Source organism: Poromitra crassiceps (genome assembly GCF_964638095.1).
Source record: "Poromitra crassiceps genome assembly, chromosome: 5".
In the NCBI taxonomy this organism is placed as follows: Eukaryota; Metazoa; Chordata; class Actinopteri; order Beryciformes; family Melamphaidae; genus Poromitra; species Poromitra crassiceps.
The window spans coordinates 32,924,219-32,945,007 of record NC_139642.1 but is presented as its reverse complement, the minus strand read 5'-3'; the positions used below and the strand labels follow the sequence as shown (position 1 = coordinate 32,945,007).

The 20,789-nt window shown below is 46.2% G+C and overlaps 1 protein-coding gene across 2 annotated transcripts in view; it reads left to right on the top strand.

Moving 5' to 3' along the window:
- Nucleotides 1-1,326: 1,326 nt before the first annotated feature.
- tiparp (TCDD-inducible poly(ADP-ribose) polymerase) overlaps nt 1,327-20,789 on the top strand; it is a 39,270-nt gene continuing 19,807 nt past the window's right edge. Inside the window, exons 1-2 of one of the 2 annotated variants that reach the window (XM_083637891.1) lie at nt 1,327-1,505; nt 2,977-4,080. In XM_083637891.1, coding sequence (XP_083494017.1) covers nt 3,002-4,080 — 1,079 coding nt within the window. In that variant the 5' untranslated portion in view covers nt 1,327-1,505; nt 2,977-3,001. Of the gene's footprint in view, nt 1,575-2,976; nt 4,081-20,789 lie in introns of both variants that reach the window. The other variant, XM_083637890.1, reaches the window with a different exon arrangement.

Sequence of the window (20,789 nt, the reverse complement as noted above, 5' to 3'; positions counted from 1 at the left end):
CAGGTATGTGTGTCATGTGGAAATGCGTCAATTCATAAAGTGATAATCCAGGAACACCAAGCGTGTGGTTAAAGTTACATGAGGGAAAGGGAATCCAGGAATTTGTTTGCCTTGTTTCCGCTACACTAGCCTATAATTTAAGGGTAATAACAGTCCTAATCTAATAAACAACGCTATTGCCTGTTGGCATGTTGCATTTGGAGACCAGCCCTTTAAAAGACATCTGCTCTTCAGAAACTGGAAATTGCTGCTTGAGTAAACTCTGCAAACGGCGAAACTGAAGCCGGAAAGGCACTGTAGCACAGCAGGTTCCTAAAAAACACACATTCTGGTCAAACGGGCAGAGAGATGCTGACTCAACGCACAGTCAGTAAACATTACACTCCTCTACTGAAATGTGACAGATCAGCGCAAACCCTGACTTGAGTCAGGGGTTCCCAAATGGTTTCTATCAAGGACCAGGCAAATAGTCACACATTACCACAGACGTGTTTAGTCCATAGAAACCACCTGCTTAACAAGCCAGGGTGATCCAATGCAGTTTCACCAGTTTGAAGAAGTTTGACAAAATCTTGAAATAAGGCAGATCACTAATTAACACAATAAAAAATCAGTGAAACTGTCTCATGTTTACAGATATTTTTTTTTACCCCGCTTTGTTTTAAGATGTGAAAGAATAGGCTACACTACTAGATTGATGGCTAATTGTTGCAGTAGGCCTAATTTAGCTTCATTTATCCATTCCCTTGTGCTGCGCTATCCTCAAGCCAATTCAACAATACCAAAAATCAAACATTTTCTGTCAATTTGCATTTTGTTGCATGTTTTAATTGCTTATAGTGATTTTGTTACATTGTTGTCTTCTGTGCCTTCTTGTATCCCAGTTTTTATTTGTTGTCTCTTCCCCCCCATGCCCCATCAGGAGTCCTTTGCCCTCTTGGCAGTCCTTCCTACGAATAGGAATTTGTTGTCAAAGAGTTGCCTGGTTAAATAAATGGATAAACATTACACCTAATCTGTTCCCCTCCACCGTGGAACCTCTGAACAGACTTCTACCCTGTATTGAGCTTCCTCCTCCTATCTATCACCTCCAGTCAGACGACGCACCAACCCCCCCTTCCCCCCTCTCTCGAGTCTCTCCCTCCCTCCCCCTCTCTCTCCTTCCCTCCCTCCCACCTCTCTCCCCTCCCTCCCCACCCCTCTCTCTCCTTTTGATGCCAAGTCCCGCCCCTGACCAGGTTACGGGGCGGTGACTGGCTGGCTGTGGAGAGAGCCGGGAAGGGAACAGAGCTTTCTCCGCTACAGCTGCGTTCTGCGTCGGTCTCCGCTCCTCTCTCCGCCACCTCCTTCTGTCCGGTAGAAGGACATAGAGAGAAAGAAAGAAACGCAAAGCGAGAGACACAGAGGGAGCAGCACAGGGGACACAAGCACCCCCGCCGACCCGGGACTACCGTCCAGACACGGATTTAGGACTGTCTCCAGACTGGATAAGGCGCTCCACCGATGTACGCACTGGATTTTACCCTCCAAGGAGAGTCGCGATCAGGGGGAGAGGGGTGGATTTTGTCGATCAGGTAGGGGCTCGTCCTTTTGGTGTCAGCGAAATGTATAATAGAGGGCGTTTGTCTGTCCTAGATCGGTTCTGGGAAAGCTGTTTGCGCTATAATAAATCACCCTGTCTGCCTGCCTGCTGCAGTGTTCCTCTGGCAAACGCAGCGCTTTTTTAAACAGAGCTTTTTAACTCCACGCACCGTCTTCAAAGGCCGGGATCAGCGGGATAAGTGTTTTTTATGAGCCAGGGGAAAGCAATGGAGACGCGGTAACATAGGCTCGAGCTCCGGGGTGCCCAGTCTGTCTTTTGTCGCTCCTCAGCCGCAGTGGATTGTGTGTGTGTGTGTGTGTGTGTGTGTGTGTGTGTGTGTGTGTGTGTGTGTGTGTGTGTGTGTGTGTGTGTGTGTGTGTGTGTGTGTGTGTGTGTGTGTGTGTGTGTGTGTGTGTGTGTGTGTGTGTGTGTGTGTGTGTGTGTGTGTGTGTGTGTGTGTGTGTGTGTGTGTGTGTGCAGTGGATCGTGTGTGTGGGACTTTGTGTGTGTGTGTGTGTGTGTGTGCAGTGGATCGTGTGTGTGGGACTTTGTGTGTGTGTGTGTGTGTGTTGCTCAGACTGTATGCTACGTGCAAACTTGCTCGGGCAGTGATGTGTAAGCGGCACGTAGACAGCAGGGGCCGCGTATCGGGCTCCCGTGATCAAAATATATAGTCCCGAGAGAGAGAGAGAGAGAGAGAAGGAGGTTTTGTTACAGTTTGACATGATTTTATCGGCCCTACTTGGGAGACGCGCAGCTGTAATTGCAAGCATGACGTTGGTAGGGCCAAAGAATAAAATAAACTGTCCAATTTGCTTTGCTGTGTATTCTCGGCCCCGTTTTATATCAAAGATTTGGGGCCGTTTGACGTAACGCTGAGGCTACGTTTGTTTGGTCATAAAGGGGTTAGATAATATATTTCCCCTTTCAATTACAGGGTGTAGCCTAATAGGTTAGAACCTTCTCGGCAAACGAAAAGTCACTATATAATATTCCCTTTTGGATTTTTAGTGTATCTGTGGTAGCCTAGCTAGCCTACTAAATAGTGAGTATCTTGGTGTTTGTATCTTCAAAAGAGTATAATTACAGTATTATCACCTATTCCTTATAGATTTCAGGTCATATCTGTATATTGCCCTACTAAAATATCTGTTTCTTTTTCGTTTCAATGTTGACTATAAGCAATAGAGGGCGACCCTTTTCCAGGAAAGGAAAGATGAGTTTCACAGTCATTTTATTGGCCTACCGCTTACTAATTAGGCTACAAACCTATTAATCACCACTTTATGAGCCAAGATGACTTCACTTTGGAAACTAGGATTAGCCTATAAGATCAAAGGTAATTTTCTTTGGTGACTCTCTCTCTCTCTCTTTCTGTCTGTCTGTCCTTCCAGGGTTGTCGGGTGTTAGGAGGGGACCATGGATAAAACTTTGCGCATTCTCCAGAAGCCCACAGATGGCGTGCCGGCTGGGATCTCCATGGACATGAGTTTAAACGTGGATGGACGGGAAGACTTCACGGAGCAGCAGATCGTGGGACTCCCGGACAAAATCCCTTTGGTGAAGCCCTATTTCAAAAAGAAACAGCGGAAACTAGACGCCAAATGCCTCCACCGCGCCCTGGAGGACCCTATCCTGACCACTCTGCTGAGCACGGATGCGCTGGTCTCCGGGGACGGGGTGTTTGTTCCCCGCAGCCAGCCTGGCCGGACGGCGGGGACGCTGTGCGCGGTCGCCGCCGCCGTGGTGAAGCAAAGCTGCATCAGCCAGGTGTGTCTAAAAGACCCGGGAGCCGCCGCCGATGGCGGGGCCGCAGCCCGGGTAGCGGGGCTGCTGACGCGGGACGGAGACGCGGAGATGGCCGACACCACCGCGGAGCTGGAGGAAACGGAGCGCCGCGGGGAGAGGCTCAAGCTGCCCGCGCTGGAGCTCCAGAGGGCCGGGGTGGAGCCGACCTCCGACAGCCGCTGTTTCCAGCTGAAGCCTGGCCTCAGGGCGGCGGGGCCCACAGTGACAATAGCACCCCCCGCCAGGGACATACCTCCCGTAGTAGCGCCCCAGCCGCCTCACCAAGAGGGGGCCGTCAAAAGCGGTGACCTCTTCACCTCAGGGGCCAAATGCCTTCCAGTCAAAGACAGCAGCAGCAGCAGCAGAGCCGGGCCCCCTCACCCCCTCCTCCTACAGGCCTCTCAGCCAGACAAAGGGGTGATATTTCAGGATAAAAGCGAAGAGGCCTCCCTGGACCTGGTGTTTGAGCTGCTCACCCAGCTCCAGTATCACACGCACCAGACAGACTCTGTGTCCATCTGTGTGGATTTCCTGCAGGGCCAGTGTGTGTATGGCAGTGACTGTGCACACCACCACACCGTGCTGCCCTACCACTGGCAGATCCGCAGGAGCAGTAGTCAGACCTGGCAGAGCATAGCGGACGACTCCCAGGAGCAGCTGGAGAGGCTGTACTGCAACCCGGACAATGAGCAAGCCAGGCTCAAATTTCAGTAAGTAGCCTACTATAGTGTTTACTGTAGCTGCAGGCTACAACGGCCTATACTGTGTGCACACTATGGCCCCCTCTGCTTTAGTGACACCAGACCTATACTGTACTTTACAACAAGCACCGACCGTGTACTGCTGTTCTGCTACTGTGCGTCTGGGTTGGGGTTAGTTCACTTTCAATTCAACCAATTCAAAAAAGGAAGTGAAATGATCATTCATATACGTGTGGAAGAGCATACTGGATAGGCATATAATAACCATATTATAGCAGAACAGCTTTCAGAATTGAAGAAGAAAATCCACTTCCTGAACTGATAGTACACGGTACTAGGTAGAGTTACAAAGTACACTGCACCCGTCTCTACATGTGTTGTCGATGACTCGGCTGCGGTGTGGTAATCTGATAGGCCTCCTGTGATCCGGTAAATGATAGGCTACTACCGTACTTCTGGTTTGGTGAGTTGGTGGCAGCAAGTCTAGCCTGAGCTTCCTCTTCTGTTTCGCCACCTGTGCCAAACTGCCATGGAGCTTTGGCATGACAGCTGTTTTAGACACATATAGAGAGCCAAAGTGAACGTCACTTCCTGCTTCACAATGCGTAACAGAGATTTTCATCCGCCATTTATTTTCCCATAGACATTTCGTAAAAACGCTTATGAAAATAGTTTTACTTATTTCGAACCGAACGGTTTAGCTCTATTTAGAAACATGAGACACCACAGAACATTTCACTCGGACCAAAACGTACAAAAAAATGCAGATTTACAGATTTTTTTTTAATAAAGTCTTGGTCCAAGTGAAAGGTTCTATGGTCTCTCCGGATTCTAAATATAGCTGAATCGCTTGGTCTGACCAAGTAAAACTATTTTTATAAGCATTTTACTAAATGTCTATGGAAAATAAAATGGCGGATGAAATCCCTTGGTACACATGCTGAAGCAGGAAGTGACGTTCACTTTGGCTCTCTATAGCTGAGGCTAATGGGCAGTAAGTCAAAGTCGGGTGTTCCTATGTCTATGTTGCTTTCACGCTTCACGGTACGTTTGGTTTCTTCACGTGCGCGAAAGTGCGTCAGTCATTTATCGTGTGTCTACCTGCGCCTGCATGTGTGTCATCTATGCACTCTATATGTTCAGTGTATACATACCTGTGTACTGGCGTGTCAGTGATTGTGTCATTGCAGAGGTATGTGTGTGTGTTTCTGTGTCGGCCCAGTCACCAGATTAAAACGTCAGAACTGGGCGTTTCTAGAATCCACAGAAATGTAAGCTATGGACATTTCTGAACGAAAATAGGTAGCGTTTCACGTTTAATCTACATACACAAATAACTAACGTTATACAGGAAGAGCCGGAGTCTGTGCTAGAAACCTACAATCATGCTGACATTTTATTCTGGCGATTGCGTTGTCTGTGTGAGTCACTGAACCGAGTGAGGTGAGGTGTAATAGCCCTTAGCTTCGGTGCTCCTTCTTCCCAACCTTGATCTATTTTCTGTATCCATGTAATACGAGTCTAATTAGGACTCTCTCTGCTCCCCAAGCCAGCCGTGTGATTGGACGGAGCTTCTGCTCCCCAAGCCAGCCGTGTGATTGGACGGAGCTCCGTCCAAACCAGAGAGTAGCTACGGCACTCTTGGCGTAAATCTGTGAACTTCCATGACCCACTGCTGCCTGCTGCGGTCACTGACACAGACGCACTCGACTGCCCTTCTCTCTCTCTCTCTCTCCCTCCCTCTCTCTCCCTCCCGCCCTCTCTCTCCCTCCTTCCTCATAAACACGCACACTCTCGCTCACAATCGCACACACATACACACACACGCACTTTAGACTGCTTGGCACGCAGCTGCTCACACGAATGGACTGCACAGAGAAGCTCAGTGGCTTGCAACGCTCACACGCACGCCTTTTAGCAGACAGAGATAAACCTCTCTTTCACTCTGTCACACATTCATTCTCACACACACACGCACGCACACACACACACACACACACACACACACACACACACACACACACACACGCATTGCAAGCACTTGGCAAGTCCTAGTCCTAGCTTCCTGCAAGGCTGTACCACATGCATACACATTCACACGCACGCACGCACGCACGCACACACCCTACATGAACACACAATGACACAATTATACAATTATACTATTATAGCATCGCACCACTCAACACATCTTTCATGAGTTATTGAGGCCACTGGGTGGGCCTTTGTGTGTGTACTTGTGTGTGTTTATGTCTGTGTCTGTGTCTTTGTCTGTATATTATACGCACACAGTCAGACACTGACGTTCAGCGTTGGTGTGTGTGTGTGTGTGTGTGTATGTACAGGTGTGTGTATGTACTGTATGTATGTGCCTCTGCTTGCGTGTGTGTCTGTGTGTTGTTGATTCAGGTTGTCAACTGACACTTTATTCAAAGTGCCTATTGCTCCGCAAACAGGATATGCACCTGTCAGTGTCAACCCAAATTCTTTCAAAGGCTATTTGAATGCGTCACACACTGTCATACATTCAGACAAGAAGACCATCTGGCTGGCTTGGCAGTGACTGCATGAGGAAAAAAGAAATGGCAGATAATGTTTGTAATATAACACGCTTTTGTTGTCATAATTACTGCCGTATCATGACCGTATGTTGAGCAGAGAGTCTTTTGTCCATTATAGGAGGTAATATACACTGAACATTTTGTACAGCGACGGTGTCTACTGTCTGTTTTAGAAGTGATATTTTAAGATATATACTCGTGATTTGAAATACATACAGGTCCATTATCCTTAAATGCTCCGGACACGGTTTTGTAGGCTATACTGTAGGTAATCTTTATTCAGGCTTGTTTTCACTGTGCGATATGTGTAACAGTTCATATTATCAAGCACTTTTAAATTTCACCCGTGTTGGATTTGATCTTAATATAGGCCTAACTCTCTTAAGTGCTGTCAGTGCTGCTGCTGGCTCCCTAAAGCAACATGAGCTGTACTTCATCCTGTTGTAACAGTCCGCTGGAATGGATTTCAACATTCTTTCCAAAGGCAAAGTTTGGAATGCAGGTTAAACATATTTGATTTTCCTCACCCCCGACCCTAAAACGAGTTTGACAGCAGCCTGAGAATGGAACAGAAAACATAACGTTGATGTGTGTGAGTCACATTTTCACTCCAGTTACCATTTAAATAATAAATAGATTTAAGTAATATAATAAATTGAAGTTCTTTTGATAGTGTCTGTGAGCTTCTGTAAAGCCTGCTAGTTGTCATTTAAAAAATTCTCAGTGTTGTAACAGTAACCTTGATCGATCCGTATCTCAAACTATGCCACGTTGAGTTTTTGTATTTGAAGGGATCGGGCCTGGGAAGTCCTTGAAAAGTCCTTGAATTTGATGTTTAAGAAGGTGTGGGAAGTGGGAACCATGTATTTATTTGTTGCATCCATAGCAGGCAAACAATGAATTCCTGGTAGAATGTGGCTTATTTTTAGTTGTCCTCATTTGATCCAGTGTCTGGACCTTAAATGGGCTGCTGGCTTGTTTCTCGTGGGTCTCTATATTAACATGCTCCAGTATGTTTCATTGAGTCAGTATCCTACAGTGACAGACTGACAGTAGATACACTATCCTACAGTGACAGACTGACAGAGTAGATACACTATCCTACAGTGACAGACTGACAGAGTAGATACACTATCCTACAGTGACAGACTGACAGTAGATACACTATGTGACAGATTGACAGTACCGTAGATAAACTCAGTACCGGTAATAGTTTGGGACTTGGGAATAGCTATTAGAGACAGGAAAGGGAAGTGAGCAACACGGTTCTGTTTCAGCCATTCAGCTCTTAGGTCAGCTAATGGTCTCTGTAGCTTTGTGTTAGGCAGCTGGCTGTGTGAGAGCCCTTTTGCTGTCATAGAGATGCTATCCAACCTGTCTTTTCACACACACACACACACACACACACACACACACACACACACACACACACACACACACACACACACACACACAGTGAGGCATCACCGTGGTAACCACAGCTAAATGATAACATCGTTAGTGATATAAAGAGCAGCAGATGACTAAACAAGCCCTACTGTCGGTATGGCAACACAGGCCTATTTAGCCTGCCGCACTGCTGTGTTTGGTGTGTGTGTGTGTGTGTGTGTGTGTGTGTGTGTGTGTGTGCGCGTGTGTGTGTGTGTGTGTGTGTGTGTGTGTGTGTGTGTGTGTGTGTGTGTGTGTGTGTGTGTGTGTGTGTGTGTGTTAGAGAAGGAGTGCACAGAAGAGAAAAGGCTTGAGCTTCTTTGTGTCTGCATGTGATTATGTGCTGTAAAGGCTGTATGTGTGTGTGTGTGTGTTCTGTGCTGAGCTGTTCCCATGTGTGTATGATCCATATAGCACAGGTTAATCCCATCCATATGATAAGCAGGAATGGAAGTCTGGTTAATCCGTTTTAGTCGTGAACTCAGCAGTAAGGAGGAACGTCACAGTCATCACTTCAACAGAAAAGTGAGACTGTCATAAGCCCCTGCCTTACAGCTGCTTGTTCACACAAACTATGTATATACTATATATATATATATATATATATATATATATATATATATATATATATATATATATATATATATATATATATATATATATATATATGTATTTGAGCTTGGATTGTGTGTGAGAGAAATAGAGATAAAAGAGAGAGAGAGAGAGAGAGGTTTTGGTTGGCCGGGTGATAAAAGCCTTGCTTGTCATTAACTGACATAAAGAGTCACTGAGCACCAAGGGCAGAACGACCTGACAGCAAGGTGTGTGTGTGTGTGTGTGTGTGTGTGTGTGTGTTTATATTGTTGGTGATTTCATGCCATCTTGTGTGAGTGTGTTTTGTCTGTGCCATTATGTGCAATTTAAAAAATGGTGTGTGTGTGAGAGAGAGAGAGAGAGAGAGGAAAATGGTTGTGTCTAGGAGGGCTTCCTTGCGTGTGTTGATTGTGTGTGAACAGATAGGGTGTCAGATAATGTGACTAAATGTGTCCTGTGTGTGTGTGTGCGTGCGTGCGTGCGTGTGTGTGTGTGTGTGTGTGTGTGTGTGTGTGTGGATATACCGTGTCAGACAGGCCGTGAAATGAATCAGTGGGGCGAGGTCTGGGTCGCCCTGCCTCCTATTACTCAGCAGCGTCTGCCTTAACCCTCTCCTCTCCTCCACTCATCCCTCCATCTCTCTCTCTTTCTCTCTCTCCCCATCTGTCTATCTCCCCATCTCTCTCTCTCTCTCTCTCTCCCCACCTCTCTCTCTCTCTCTCTCGACCTTTCCACCTCCTCCTGTCTCTCCCCTCTCACTCTCTAATTGTTTATCGCCACAGGACTCGACCTCCTGGTCTCTCCCTCCCCCCTTTTACTCACCTCTCTCTTTCATTCTCTCTCTCTCTCTCTCTCTCTCTGTGTCTGTCTCTCTCTCTCTCTCTCAGTTGTCCCTTGAGGCGCTAAAGAGGTGTATAGTAGGTAGGGATGGGCATTTTAAATCATTTCAATATTTGACTACTCTTTTTCTATTATGAGGGAGTAACCGGGTACTCGCAAAAGAAAATAAAAGGGGAAAAAATGGGGAGTCGGTGTAGAAACGCACAAGCAGAACCAACGTTTGTCTACGGTAAACAGTAATTTCGCAGACTATATGCCTGTAAGAACATCTGTTGGTATCTAATGATAGCGCAGGCAGGGGTAATCTGCTGTGTAGGGGCTGTTCACATCATAGTGTTTTTTGCATGGAAAAGGCGCTGCCTGCATGGAGCACTTTTTGTGAGGAGAGGAGGGCAGGTAATCTGACATTAGCTTAGCTGTTAGCCTAGCTCAGTCTACGATCATTCAGCTGGTTAGCACTTCTAGCAGACAATACAGTGTTGTGCAACAAACAAAGGCTTACCAGATATTTCCAATACAGGCCCGGTGTAATCCATCCATACTGCTTTATGGTGGTTGTTGTGACAGTAACATAGTGAGGTAAATCCACTGATTACCACCTTCGATTTCTCCACCCACCGCCACTTTCTCCATATTGTTATTGCTCAGGCTGGCTTTACATGCATGGGGAAACTTTCACGCAACTTGAGTTGCGTGAAACTTAGGTGAAACCAAGTTGCAAATGAATTGCATTGTGTAAATCCTTCTGCAACGCACTTGAAACGTCTCTGAAACTCAGCTGCAACAATTGCAAAGCTCTCAACTTTGTGAAACTAGTTTAACGCAACAGCCAATCAAAACGGCGATAACCAGTCAGCTGATCACGTAGGCTCTGGCTGAACCAGTGTCAACAAACTCACAAGTAGTACGGCAGGACAGACGGGCAACGAGAAAACGATACAGAATAAGATACAAAGATGCAGAATGACAATTCTCACTTGAACATAGCGATAAAAAAAGAAAACAATACAACAGATGAAACATTACCAATCTAACTAGCTAGTTTTAGTGGAATAAAGCCGTGTTGCATGAGACTTGATTATTTTTGAATTGCTTTGTGTAAATGTGAAGTTGCATGGAAATTAGGTTTCATGCAACTTGCAGCCTGCAACTAGTTGCCGCGTAAAGCCAGCCTATAATGTTAGTAAACTAGTGCAACTTTTTGAATGAGTTCTGTCAGCACTGCTATATGGAGAAGCAAAAACACCAGTACCCCAACAGCTGAAACCTTACTCCAACGTGACTTTTCCTGAAGTCATTGTCCTGGAAGTGAGTTCCCCATTCATTTTCTCCATAGACATTTCAAATAATCCTTATAACGAGTTTTAAGGCTGGAACCAAGCCAACCTGTGACCTACTGTATCATGAGTGACCATAAAACATTTGGTTTGATCAGGAAAAGAAAAAAACAAGTGTTAAACCCCTGTTATTTTATATACTCAATTTATGAACAAGTGCTCGAGTCCCCTACTACTCTTGCCCATCCCTAGTGTATTCACCTTATGTTGCCATGCCCACTTTTTCTCCTCAATTGTATTTGTTCTTCTGGTTCAGTGTTAGCCGGCCGGCCGGCCGGTTGCATTGTATACTGTAAACTATGGATGAAGTTTGGCAACATTCAGCAGCTACACTGCGACCAACTTCAGTTACATGCTCATATAGCGTTAGTGCTGGGAGGAGCCGATGGCTGTACCCGGTCGGCATTTGATGTTAGTTACAAAAGCACCTTGACAGTGTTTTCTCACTGCCAGTAGCCTACAGTAGGGGTTGACAGATACTAGCTAGTCCGACTGGTCAGCACAGCCAGCGCTCTCAGTCCTCGCTGCTCGTAAAAAAATTCCAAATAGGCGTTATTCTGATAAACTGGTCACATATTTGGAATGTTACTTTCTCATCTGAAAAAATATTAAAACTTTATAACAGTTTGTTTTTTTTGCTTGAAAACAGCTTTTTGGTAAGTCTAAAAATGATGAAGGTGGGAGTAATCTACTTCTGGGTCTAAAACAGAAGAACAATTACAAAATGATGTTATGCGGAAGCGTCCTTATATGGGCAAATAATAAGGTAAATAGGTATATGTAGTGTCCTCTAGAGAGAGGACCAAAATGCGAGACTCATGAGTCATTAGCCAATGAACAGCCAGGAAAGGGTCTCGCCCTACTTTTGAATGCTAAAATAAAGCTGATAATGTACAATTTGATTCAAGAAAAAAAAACTGTCGAAGTACAACACAAACTGTCCATTTTGCTGCAACTCGACAGTGCTGCTTAATCCAGGACCTTACTTCCTGGAACTCTTGAGAGAGTAAAAAACTGGTCCATTGGAGTGAATGGAGATGTTGCAACTCTTCTTACACGGCTCTGGGTATCTATATGTTTGAGAGTGCATGTTCATGTCTGTGTGTGTGTGTGTGTGTGTGCGCGTGCGCGCGCACGTGCATGTGTGTCCATTGCGTGGCTTATGTGCGTTGGTGCCTGCAGGCTTTCCATACACCCCTGCACCAAAGCAATATCCTCCTCTCTCTCTATCTCTCCCTCTCTCTATCCCTCCCTCTCTCTCTATCTCTCTCTCCCTCTCTCTATCCCTCCCTCTCTCTCTCTCTATCTCTCCCTCTCTCTATCCCTCCCTCTATCTCTCCCTCTCCCCCCCCCTCTCTATCTCTCCCTCTCTCTATCCCTCCCTCTTCCCCCCTCTCTCTCTATCTCTCCCTCTCTCTATCCCTCCCTCTCTCTATCCCTCCCTCCCTCTCTCTCCCTCTCGGTCTCCTCTGTCAGCTTAGCCCTCCTCTCGTACAATAGGTCACTAACGGTGTTATTTCCTTTCTCCTGCTAATGTCAAACCCATTTAATCTTTTCTCCGGCCTCCCGTTTCTCTCAGGCAGGTTTTAAATTCTCAAAGAGAAGAAAGAGAGAATGCGGGCGGAGGTGTGTATGTGTGTGTGTGTGTGTGAGAGAGAGAGAGAGAGAGAGAGAGAGGACACCGTGAACCGTGAGTGATGTCTCTCACACAGCCAGCTCATTGATCTGGTGTTGAGTAGGACAGAGACACATTCTTCATGGGAACACTCTGACACATGCAGGATCCACAGTGTACACTCTTTCTTTTCTGCTCTGAGTGTCTGTTCTCTCTTTCTCTCTCCCTCTGTCTCTCTCTCCCTCTGTCTCTCTCTCACTCTGTCTCTCTCTCACTCTGTCTCTCTCTCCCTCTGTCTCTCTCTCACTCTGTCTCTCTCTCCCTCTGTCTCTCTCTCCCTCTGTCTCTCTCTCCCTCTGTCTCTCTCTCACTCTGTCTCTCTCTCCCTCTGTCTCTCTCTCCCTCTGTCTCTCTCTCACTCTGTCTCTCTCTCCCTCTCCCTCTCTCTCACTCTGTCTCTCTCTCCCTCTCCCTCTCTCTCACTCTGTCTCTCTCTCCCTCTGTCTCTCTCTCACTCTGTCTCTCTCTCACTCTGTCTCTCTCTCACTCTGTCTCTCTCTCCCTCTGTCTCTCTCTCCCTCTGTCTCTCTCTCACTCTGTCTCTCTCTCCCTCTCCCTCTCTCTCACTCTGTCTCTCTCTCCCTCTGTCTCTCTCTCACTCTGTCTCTCTCGCCCTCTGTCTCTCTCTCACTCTGTCTCTCTCTCCCTCTGTCTCTCTCTCACTCTGTCTCTCTCTCCCTCTGTCTCTCTCTCACTCTGTCTCTCTCTCCCTCTGTCTCTCTCTCACTCTGTCTCTCTCTCCCTCTGTCTCTCTCTCACTCTGTCTCTCTCTCCCTCTGTCTCTCTCTCACTCTGTCTCTCTCTCCCTCTGTCTCTCTCTCCCTCTGTCTCTCTCTCACTCTGTCTCTCTCTCCCTCTGTCTCTCTCTCACTCTGTCTCTCTCTCCCTCTGTCTCTCTCTCCCTCTGTCTCTCTCTCCCTCTGTCTCTCTCTGACTCTGTCTCTCTCTCCCTCTGTCTCTCTCTCCCTCTGTCTCTCTCTCACTCTGTCTCTCTCTCCCTCTGTCTCTCTCTCCCTCTGTCTCTCTCTCCCTCTGTCTCTCTCTCACTCTGTCTCTCTCTCCCTCTGTCTCTCTCTCACTCTGTCTCTCTCTCCCTCTGTCTCTCTCTCACTCTGTCTCTCTCTCCCTCTGTCTCTCTCTCACTCTGTCTCTCTCTCACTCTGTCTCTCTCTCCCTCTGTCTCTCTCTCCCTCCCTCTCTCTCCCTCTGTCTCTCTCTCACTCTGTCTCTCTCTCACTCTGTCTCTCTCTCCCTCTGTCTCTCTCTCCCTCTGTCTCTCTCTCCCTCTGTCTCTCTCTCCCTCTGTCTCACTCTGTCTCTCTCTCCCTCTGTCTCTCTCTCACTCTGTCTCTCTCTCACTCTGTCTCTCTCTCCCTCTGTCTCTCTCTCCCTCTGTCTCTCTCTCCCTCTGTCTCTCTCTCCCTCTGTCTCTCTCTCCCTCTGTCTCTCTCTCCCTCTGTCTCTCTCTCCCTCTGTCTCTCTCTCCCTCTGTCTCTCTCTCCCTCTGTCTCTCTCTCCCTCTGTCTCTCTCTCCCTCTGTCTCTCTCTCCCTCTGTCTCTCTCTCCCTCTGTCTCTCTCTCCCTCTGTCTCTCTCCGTGTGTTTCGCTTCACACTCTTTGCAACCTCCACACCTCAGAAACAAAAGCGAGTTGAGATATATTTAGATAGATAGATAGATAGATCTGGTCAATGAAGAGTTAGCATGAGGAAGTGACACTTTCACCCATGACATCATCGTGTGTGTGTGTGTGTGTGTGTGTGTGTGTGTGTGTGTGTGTGTGTGTGTGTGTGTGTGTGTGAAGTCTTCGTCAGCAGATTTGGTTGACTGACTTCTGTAGGCGTGACATTATGAAGTTTACGTGTGTGTACATGACTCTTTTGAAAGAATTTGTGTGTGCGTGTGCGTGTGCGTGTGTGTGTGTGAGCGTGTGAGTGTGTGTGTGTGTGTGTGTGTGTGTGTGTGTGAGAGAGTGAGAGAGAGTGCCCATATGTCTTTTCTAGTTTGTGACATTCACAATAGCATGACTGATGCTGGTATGCGGGTCCCTGTGTGTGTACCCGTGAGAAAGCTCTAAGGCAGCAGGGATACTCAACTGTCCTTGCCTGAGGGCCACTTTTGTAAAATGATAGGAGGCCAGGGGCCAGTTAATAAACAAACATTAATATACGTTTTTCTGTAGCGGTCTGAGCCGGAGTTTAGTCTGACAATTTTCTGCACACAGGATAGTTAGTTAGGTTAAGTTAGTTAGTTTAAGTTAAGTACATATAAGTGCCTGCTGGGTGGTGAGCAGATGAAGATATTTGATAATTTAGCTGGAACTCAGTCAAATGTCATTTCATGTTAGTTTTCATTGTGAATTAGAAAATAGTCGGGGGGGCCACCCTGTACCGTATCGCGGGCCACATCTGGCCCCCGGGCCGCAAGTTGAGTATCACTGTTCTAAGGTGTGTGTGTGTGTGTGTGTGTGTGTGTGTGTGTGTGTGGAGTTTTCTTAACCTTTTTGCTGAACACGCTCCGTCTATTCCAGCAACACCCCTGCTTCACATTCATACTCTCCCTATCCGGCTTGGTCAGATGTTCCTAGAGACACAATTGGCCGTGTCTGCGGGTGGGAAACCGGTGGGGTATGAGTCCTGGTCGCTGCACTAGTGCCTCCTCTGGTCGGTCGGGGTGCCTGTTCGTGGGGGAGGGGAACTGGGGGGAATACCGTGATCCTCCCTGTCAGGTCAGGTGCAAAGAAGCGTCTGGTGCCTGCACATGTATCGGAGGAAGCATGTGCTAGTCTATGGCAGAGGCGGGTGGAGCAATGACCGGCACAGCCTTGGCCGAGGACAATTGGAGAAAAATCAGGAAAAGAAACGTGATAAAAAAAGTGGATGCAACGAGGAAAATGTCGATGAAATTCCCTCATTATCACAGAAAAGGTTGTTCTGCTCTCTTGCGGCAGGAAAGTTTTTATTGACCAAGAGATGTGCAATAAAAAGCCATGGAAAGACTTTTATTGAATGAAATAATGGCACAGCGCAAAGGCCTATGATGTGGCTCCTCTTTCCCTTCACAAAGAGCGTTTATTTGCTCTGACCCAGCTGATCACATCTGATGCTTTGTGGCATGTTAAAAGCCTGCTCAAAATGCAGTTGGAAACAGACGAGGTTCTTAATGCTGAGTTGCACCCACTGTTTTACACCATCGAGTCTTGTCTCAGGTTTAGCATCCCCTCTTCACCCTGCCTCCTCTTCATCACATCTTTCCTCTTCACTGAAAGACAGTCAGGTTTAGCATCCCCTCTTCACCCTGCCTCCTCTTCATCACTCCTTTCCTCTTCACTGAAAGACAGTCAGGTTTAGCATCCCCTCTTCACCCTGCCTCCTCTTCATCACATCTTTCCTCTTCACTGAAAGACAGTCAGGTTTAGCATCCCCTCTTCACCCTGCCTCCTCTTCATCACTCCTTTCCTCTTCACTGAAAGACAGTCAGGTTTAGCATCCCCTCTTCATCCTGCCTCCTCTTCATCACATCTTTCCTCTTCACTGTAAGACAGTCAGGTTTAGCATCCCCTCTTCACCCTGCCTCCTCTTCATCACTCCTTTCCTCTTCACTGAAAGACAGTCAGGTTTAGCATCCCCTCTTCACCCTGCCTCCTCTTCATCACATCTTTCCTCTTCACTGAAAGACAGTCAGGTTTAGCATCCCCTCTTCACCCTGCCTCCTCTTCATCACATCTTTCCTCTTCACTGAAAGACAGTCAGGTTTAGCATCCCCTCTTCATCCTGCCTCCTCTTCATCACATCTTTCCTCTTCACTGAAAGACAGTCAGGTTTAGCATCCCCTCTTCACCCTGCCTCCTCTTCATCACATCTTTCCTCTTCACTGAAAGACAGTCAGGTTTAGCATCCCCTCTTCACCCTGCCTCCTCTTCATCACTCCTTTCCTCTTCACTGTAAGACAGTCAGGTTTAGCATCCCCTCTTCATCCTGCCTCCTCTTCATCACATCTTTCCTCTTCACTGTAAGACAGTCAGGTTTAGCATCCCCTCTTCACCCTGCCTCCTCTTCATCACATCTTTCCTCTTCACTGTAAGACAGTCAGGTTTAGCATCCCCTCTTCACCCTGCCTCCTCTTCATCACTCCTTTCCTCTTCACTGAAAGACAGTCAGGTTTAGCATCCCCTCTTCACCCTGCCTCCTCTTCATCACATCTTTCCTCTTCACTGGAAGACAGTCAGGCGACTCCCTGGAAGGAGCAGGTGGTTTTCACTCACCTTATCTTCCCTCCCATCTCTACTCTCTCCCCCTCCCTCTCTCTCTCTCTCTCTCTCTCTCTCTCTCTCTCCCATCTCAGTCATGTTGATGATCTTGCGGTGATAGTGGGTAGCTTAACATTTCAACCTGCATTAACTTGAACGTCTCTTTCCTGTAAAACCTCTTTGGATTTGCATACTCATTTCACCTTGACACATCTTTGTGTGTGTGCAGTCAGTGTGTGTGTATGTGTGTGTGCGTGCGTGCGTGCGGAACACTTGGAACATTCCGACATTTCGAGCGCGGTCTTGAGCGGTTGACCTTGTTGCCAGAGGGGGCGTGTCTCATGTCCCCCTTTCAACTTTTGATTGGCTCCCACGTGGAAACCGCAGAATCTCTCGGTGCACTTAATTTAACCGGTGGAATTTTATTTTTAGAACAGAGCAAACTAACTGGCCTGGGAGAGACAGACTCTCAGGCTTTGACAATCAGCTACTGACCTCACTGCAGACCTTTGCATGTGTGTGTGCGTGCGTGTGTGTGTGTGTGTGTGTGTGTGTGTGTGTGTGTGCGTGTGTGTGCGTGTGTGTGTGTGTGTGTGTGTGTGTGTGTGTGTGAATGGGACCTGCGTGATAGAGTAGGTACTACAGCGCTGTTAAGTAGCCTGCCTATAAATGTGACAAAGGTCACTTCACTTCCTCATGATAATGGCAGTGCGAGTGTGTGTGTGTACTGTATGCGTCATAAGTCACTCTAGAGTTCACACATAAACACAAGCACGCACACACACATACACACACACACACACACACACACACACACACACACACACACACACACACACACACACACACACACACACACACACAAGCCCTTGTCATAACATACCACGGCAGGCAGGGAACTGTTCTGTACTGAGAGAGACAGACAGACAAACAGACATGCAGGTGCATCCAATGTACTTTATTTCTCAGAGAGAAAATAGCGAGAGAAGGGAGACGTGCAGAGACCGAAAGAAGCCAAGAAACGGAGGGAACAGGTCAGGACAAAATGGAGGAACAGAGAAAAGAAAACAGAACGGAAGAGAGAGGGAGAGAACAATCTGAACAGATGTGCAGCAAGAACTCTTGAAAGTTACAGTGGGAGATTCTTGTCTATCTATCATCTATCTATCTATCTATCTATCTATCTATCTACGGTAATATCTATCTATCTTCACATTGGCTTAACACTGAGTATGTTTACATGGACGGCAATAATTGGATGTTGAGCCGGTTAAGACTCTGAATAAACACTGCCATGTCAACAGCATTTTCTGAATACCTTAACGGGAATAAGGTGATAGTCGGAGTAAAGCATGTAGAGCAGTGGTTCCCAACCTTTTTACACCAAGTACCACCTGAGAAAGTAGTTGGCTCTCCAAGTACCACCATATGACCGACGTTAAAATACAGTCTATTCAGCTATGCACAGTTCACGCAGGAGGCAAATTTATTCCAACCTTCAGCCTACAGGTATGTGCAACCTGCAGCAGCTGCACTTGTGCTGGGTTGACTGCTGTCTTCACCTCCTTGTGCTTCATCGTTGCTGCTCTCCTCTACTACAGCTCTTTTACGATTCCCTCCCGTTTTGATCCACTTTAGCATCCCTCCTCGTCTTTGTTCACCACTTGTGTAACCATGCGGGGCGGGCAGGTAATTGTGCATGCACAACAGGTATAGTGTCCGTCAGAAACAAATATTTGTTTCTAAATCTCAAGACAACAAAATAAACCTCAATTTCAATGATCACAAGTTTATTTTCATTCGTAGTATTATTTTGATAGATAAACATGTTTTACAATTGATTTTAAAGTTGGGTTTATTTCATAATTTAAAACATTGGGATTCCAGGGATCAAGTACCACCGGCAGGGGGGGGGCGCAAGTACCACCTACCTTGAGAAACACTGCCAATAATATTAATTATTATTATTATTATTTCACTTTCACATGTTTGAAAACTACTACTAATGACCACCATGGATTTTGCACACAAAAAAAAAAAAAAAAAATCACAGAGCCTTCCAAGTACCACCAGCAGGGGGCGCAAGTACCACCTACGGTACGCGTACCGTAGGTTGGGAACCACTCCCATCTTAGTGGCACTATTGACTAGGGGTGGGGGAAAAAATCGATTCACCTAAGTATCGCGATTTTTAATGTCACGATTTTTTGGATCGATCTTTTATTCCAGAATCGATAATCGCAAATTAAATTTTTTTTTTTTTTTTTTTTTTTTTTTTGGGTGCTTGCAGTCAGGCCACTCACTGAACAGCAGGCCAGGCGCCGCCTACTGGTTTACTAGTGGTTTTATTACTTTATTAGTTAGTCTGAAGTAATAATTACACTTCAGGGTTAAAGTGGGTGCATCTCATTGTAAAATTGGACTTCAAACGGCCCAAATCTGGCTTCAAACGGCCCAAATTTCACGCGCGTTGGCCCATATCGGCCTGGCCTGCTTGGTATCTAATGCCCGGCCTGAATTATGATCCCAGTCCGCCCCTGTTTTTAACTATATCGCCCAGCCCTACTCATGATATATAATATACAGTCTCTAGTGTATGATTCAACTTTTCCCATGTTCTAATCTAGTGTAAAAAAGCAAACAAACTGAAAAAATAAAAGAAAAAAATAAACAAAAATCGCAATAAATCGTAATATCGAATCGCAATAATCGTAGAATCGCAATACTTAAGAATCGCAATATAAATCGAATCGGCACCCAAGAATCGTGATAGTATCGAATCGGGAGATAAGTGAATCGCCACAGCCCTACTATTGACGTGTGTTGTAGACAAGTAAACGCATTAATTGCACTACCACGTCCTGTCTGAGTTTTCGCAGTCAAACTGCTTGACGAAGGCTTTTCCAGCTGGCTTTGACGTGCCAACATGTCAGCTTGTTGTGTTTTGTTTGGTTTTGTTTGTACACAGCATCTCCTGACTTCTGCCGCAGCTTGGAGCATCAGGTTTTACACGTCACGTGTGTGTCGTCACCAGCAAACTTTGCCTCCCGTCCTGCACTACAAATAGGCTGGCTGCTAGGGGTGGGGGAAAAAATCGATACACCACAGTATCGCGATATTTTGCCTGACGATATTGTATCGATATTTGGACGCCAAGTATCGATATTGAAAAAAAAAAAAAAAATTTTTTTTTTTTGCAGGCCATGCCAGGCCACAGGGCTACTATAAACTTTAGTTCCAAGGCCAGCAGTAAACAAACGGTAGCATATTTTCATTTTGTTTTAACAGTAACAGTTTTGTCATAACAGTCATTTACAAATTCCCCAGTTACTGAATGGGCTGCACAAAATGTTTTGTGTAAGTGAAGTGAAGTTGCAAAAACTACATAAGTACAGTAGTCCACACACACATCCAGTTAAGGTGGACTGTAAGTAGACTCAGACTGTAACAAACAGTTCAGTTTGTCAGGTGCATGCAACTATGACATGACTTTATGAAAGTTGTTGGTCTGTCTACTTGACAATGTTGCTGCAATAAAATGGTTGAAGTCAGATGTACAGACTGAAAAATTGTTCTTATATAAACCAGATGTTGACAAAGTTTTCCTTTGGGGACATCATTTGCAGTTGAAAAAGTAAGAAATCGCAATATATCGAAATATCGCAATATTCAATATATCGCAATATCGATATATCGCAATATCGAGAATATCGCAGTATCGCAATACTATCGTATCGTGACTCAAGTATCGTTTCAGTATCGTATCGTGGGCATCTGGTGATTCCCACCCCTACTGGCTGCTGCAAAGTACGTTAGCTTAGCTGCATGCATCCACGTCCCGACATTTTGTCCCTAGCATGTCAACAGGTCAGGAATATGAAGGGAATATTCTAAAGCAACTCGTCTTGTGTCATCACCTTGATGGAAATATTGTCTTCATTTAGATTAAGGTCAATAGTGGGATTACTGCTGTCCATGTAAACGTACTCACTGTCCTGTCTTTCTGCTAATCCGATGATCGCCAAACACACTTCT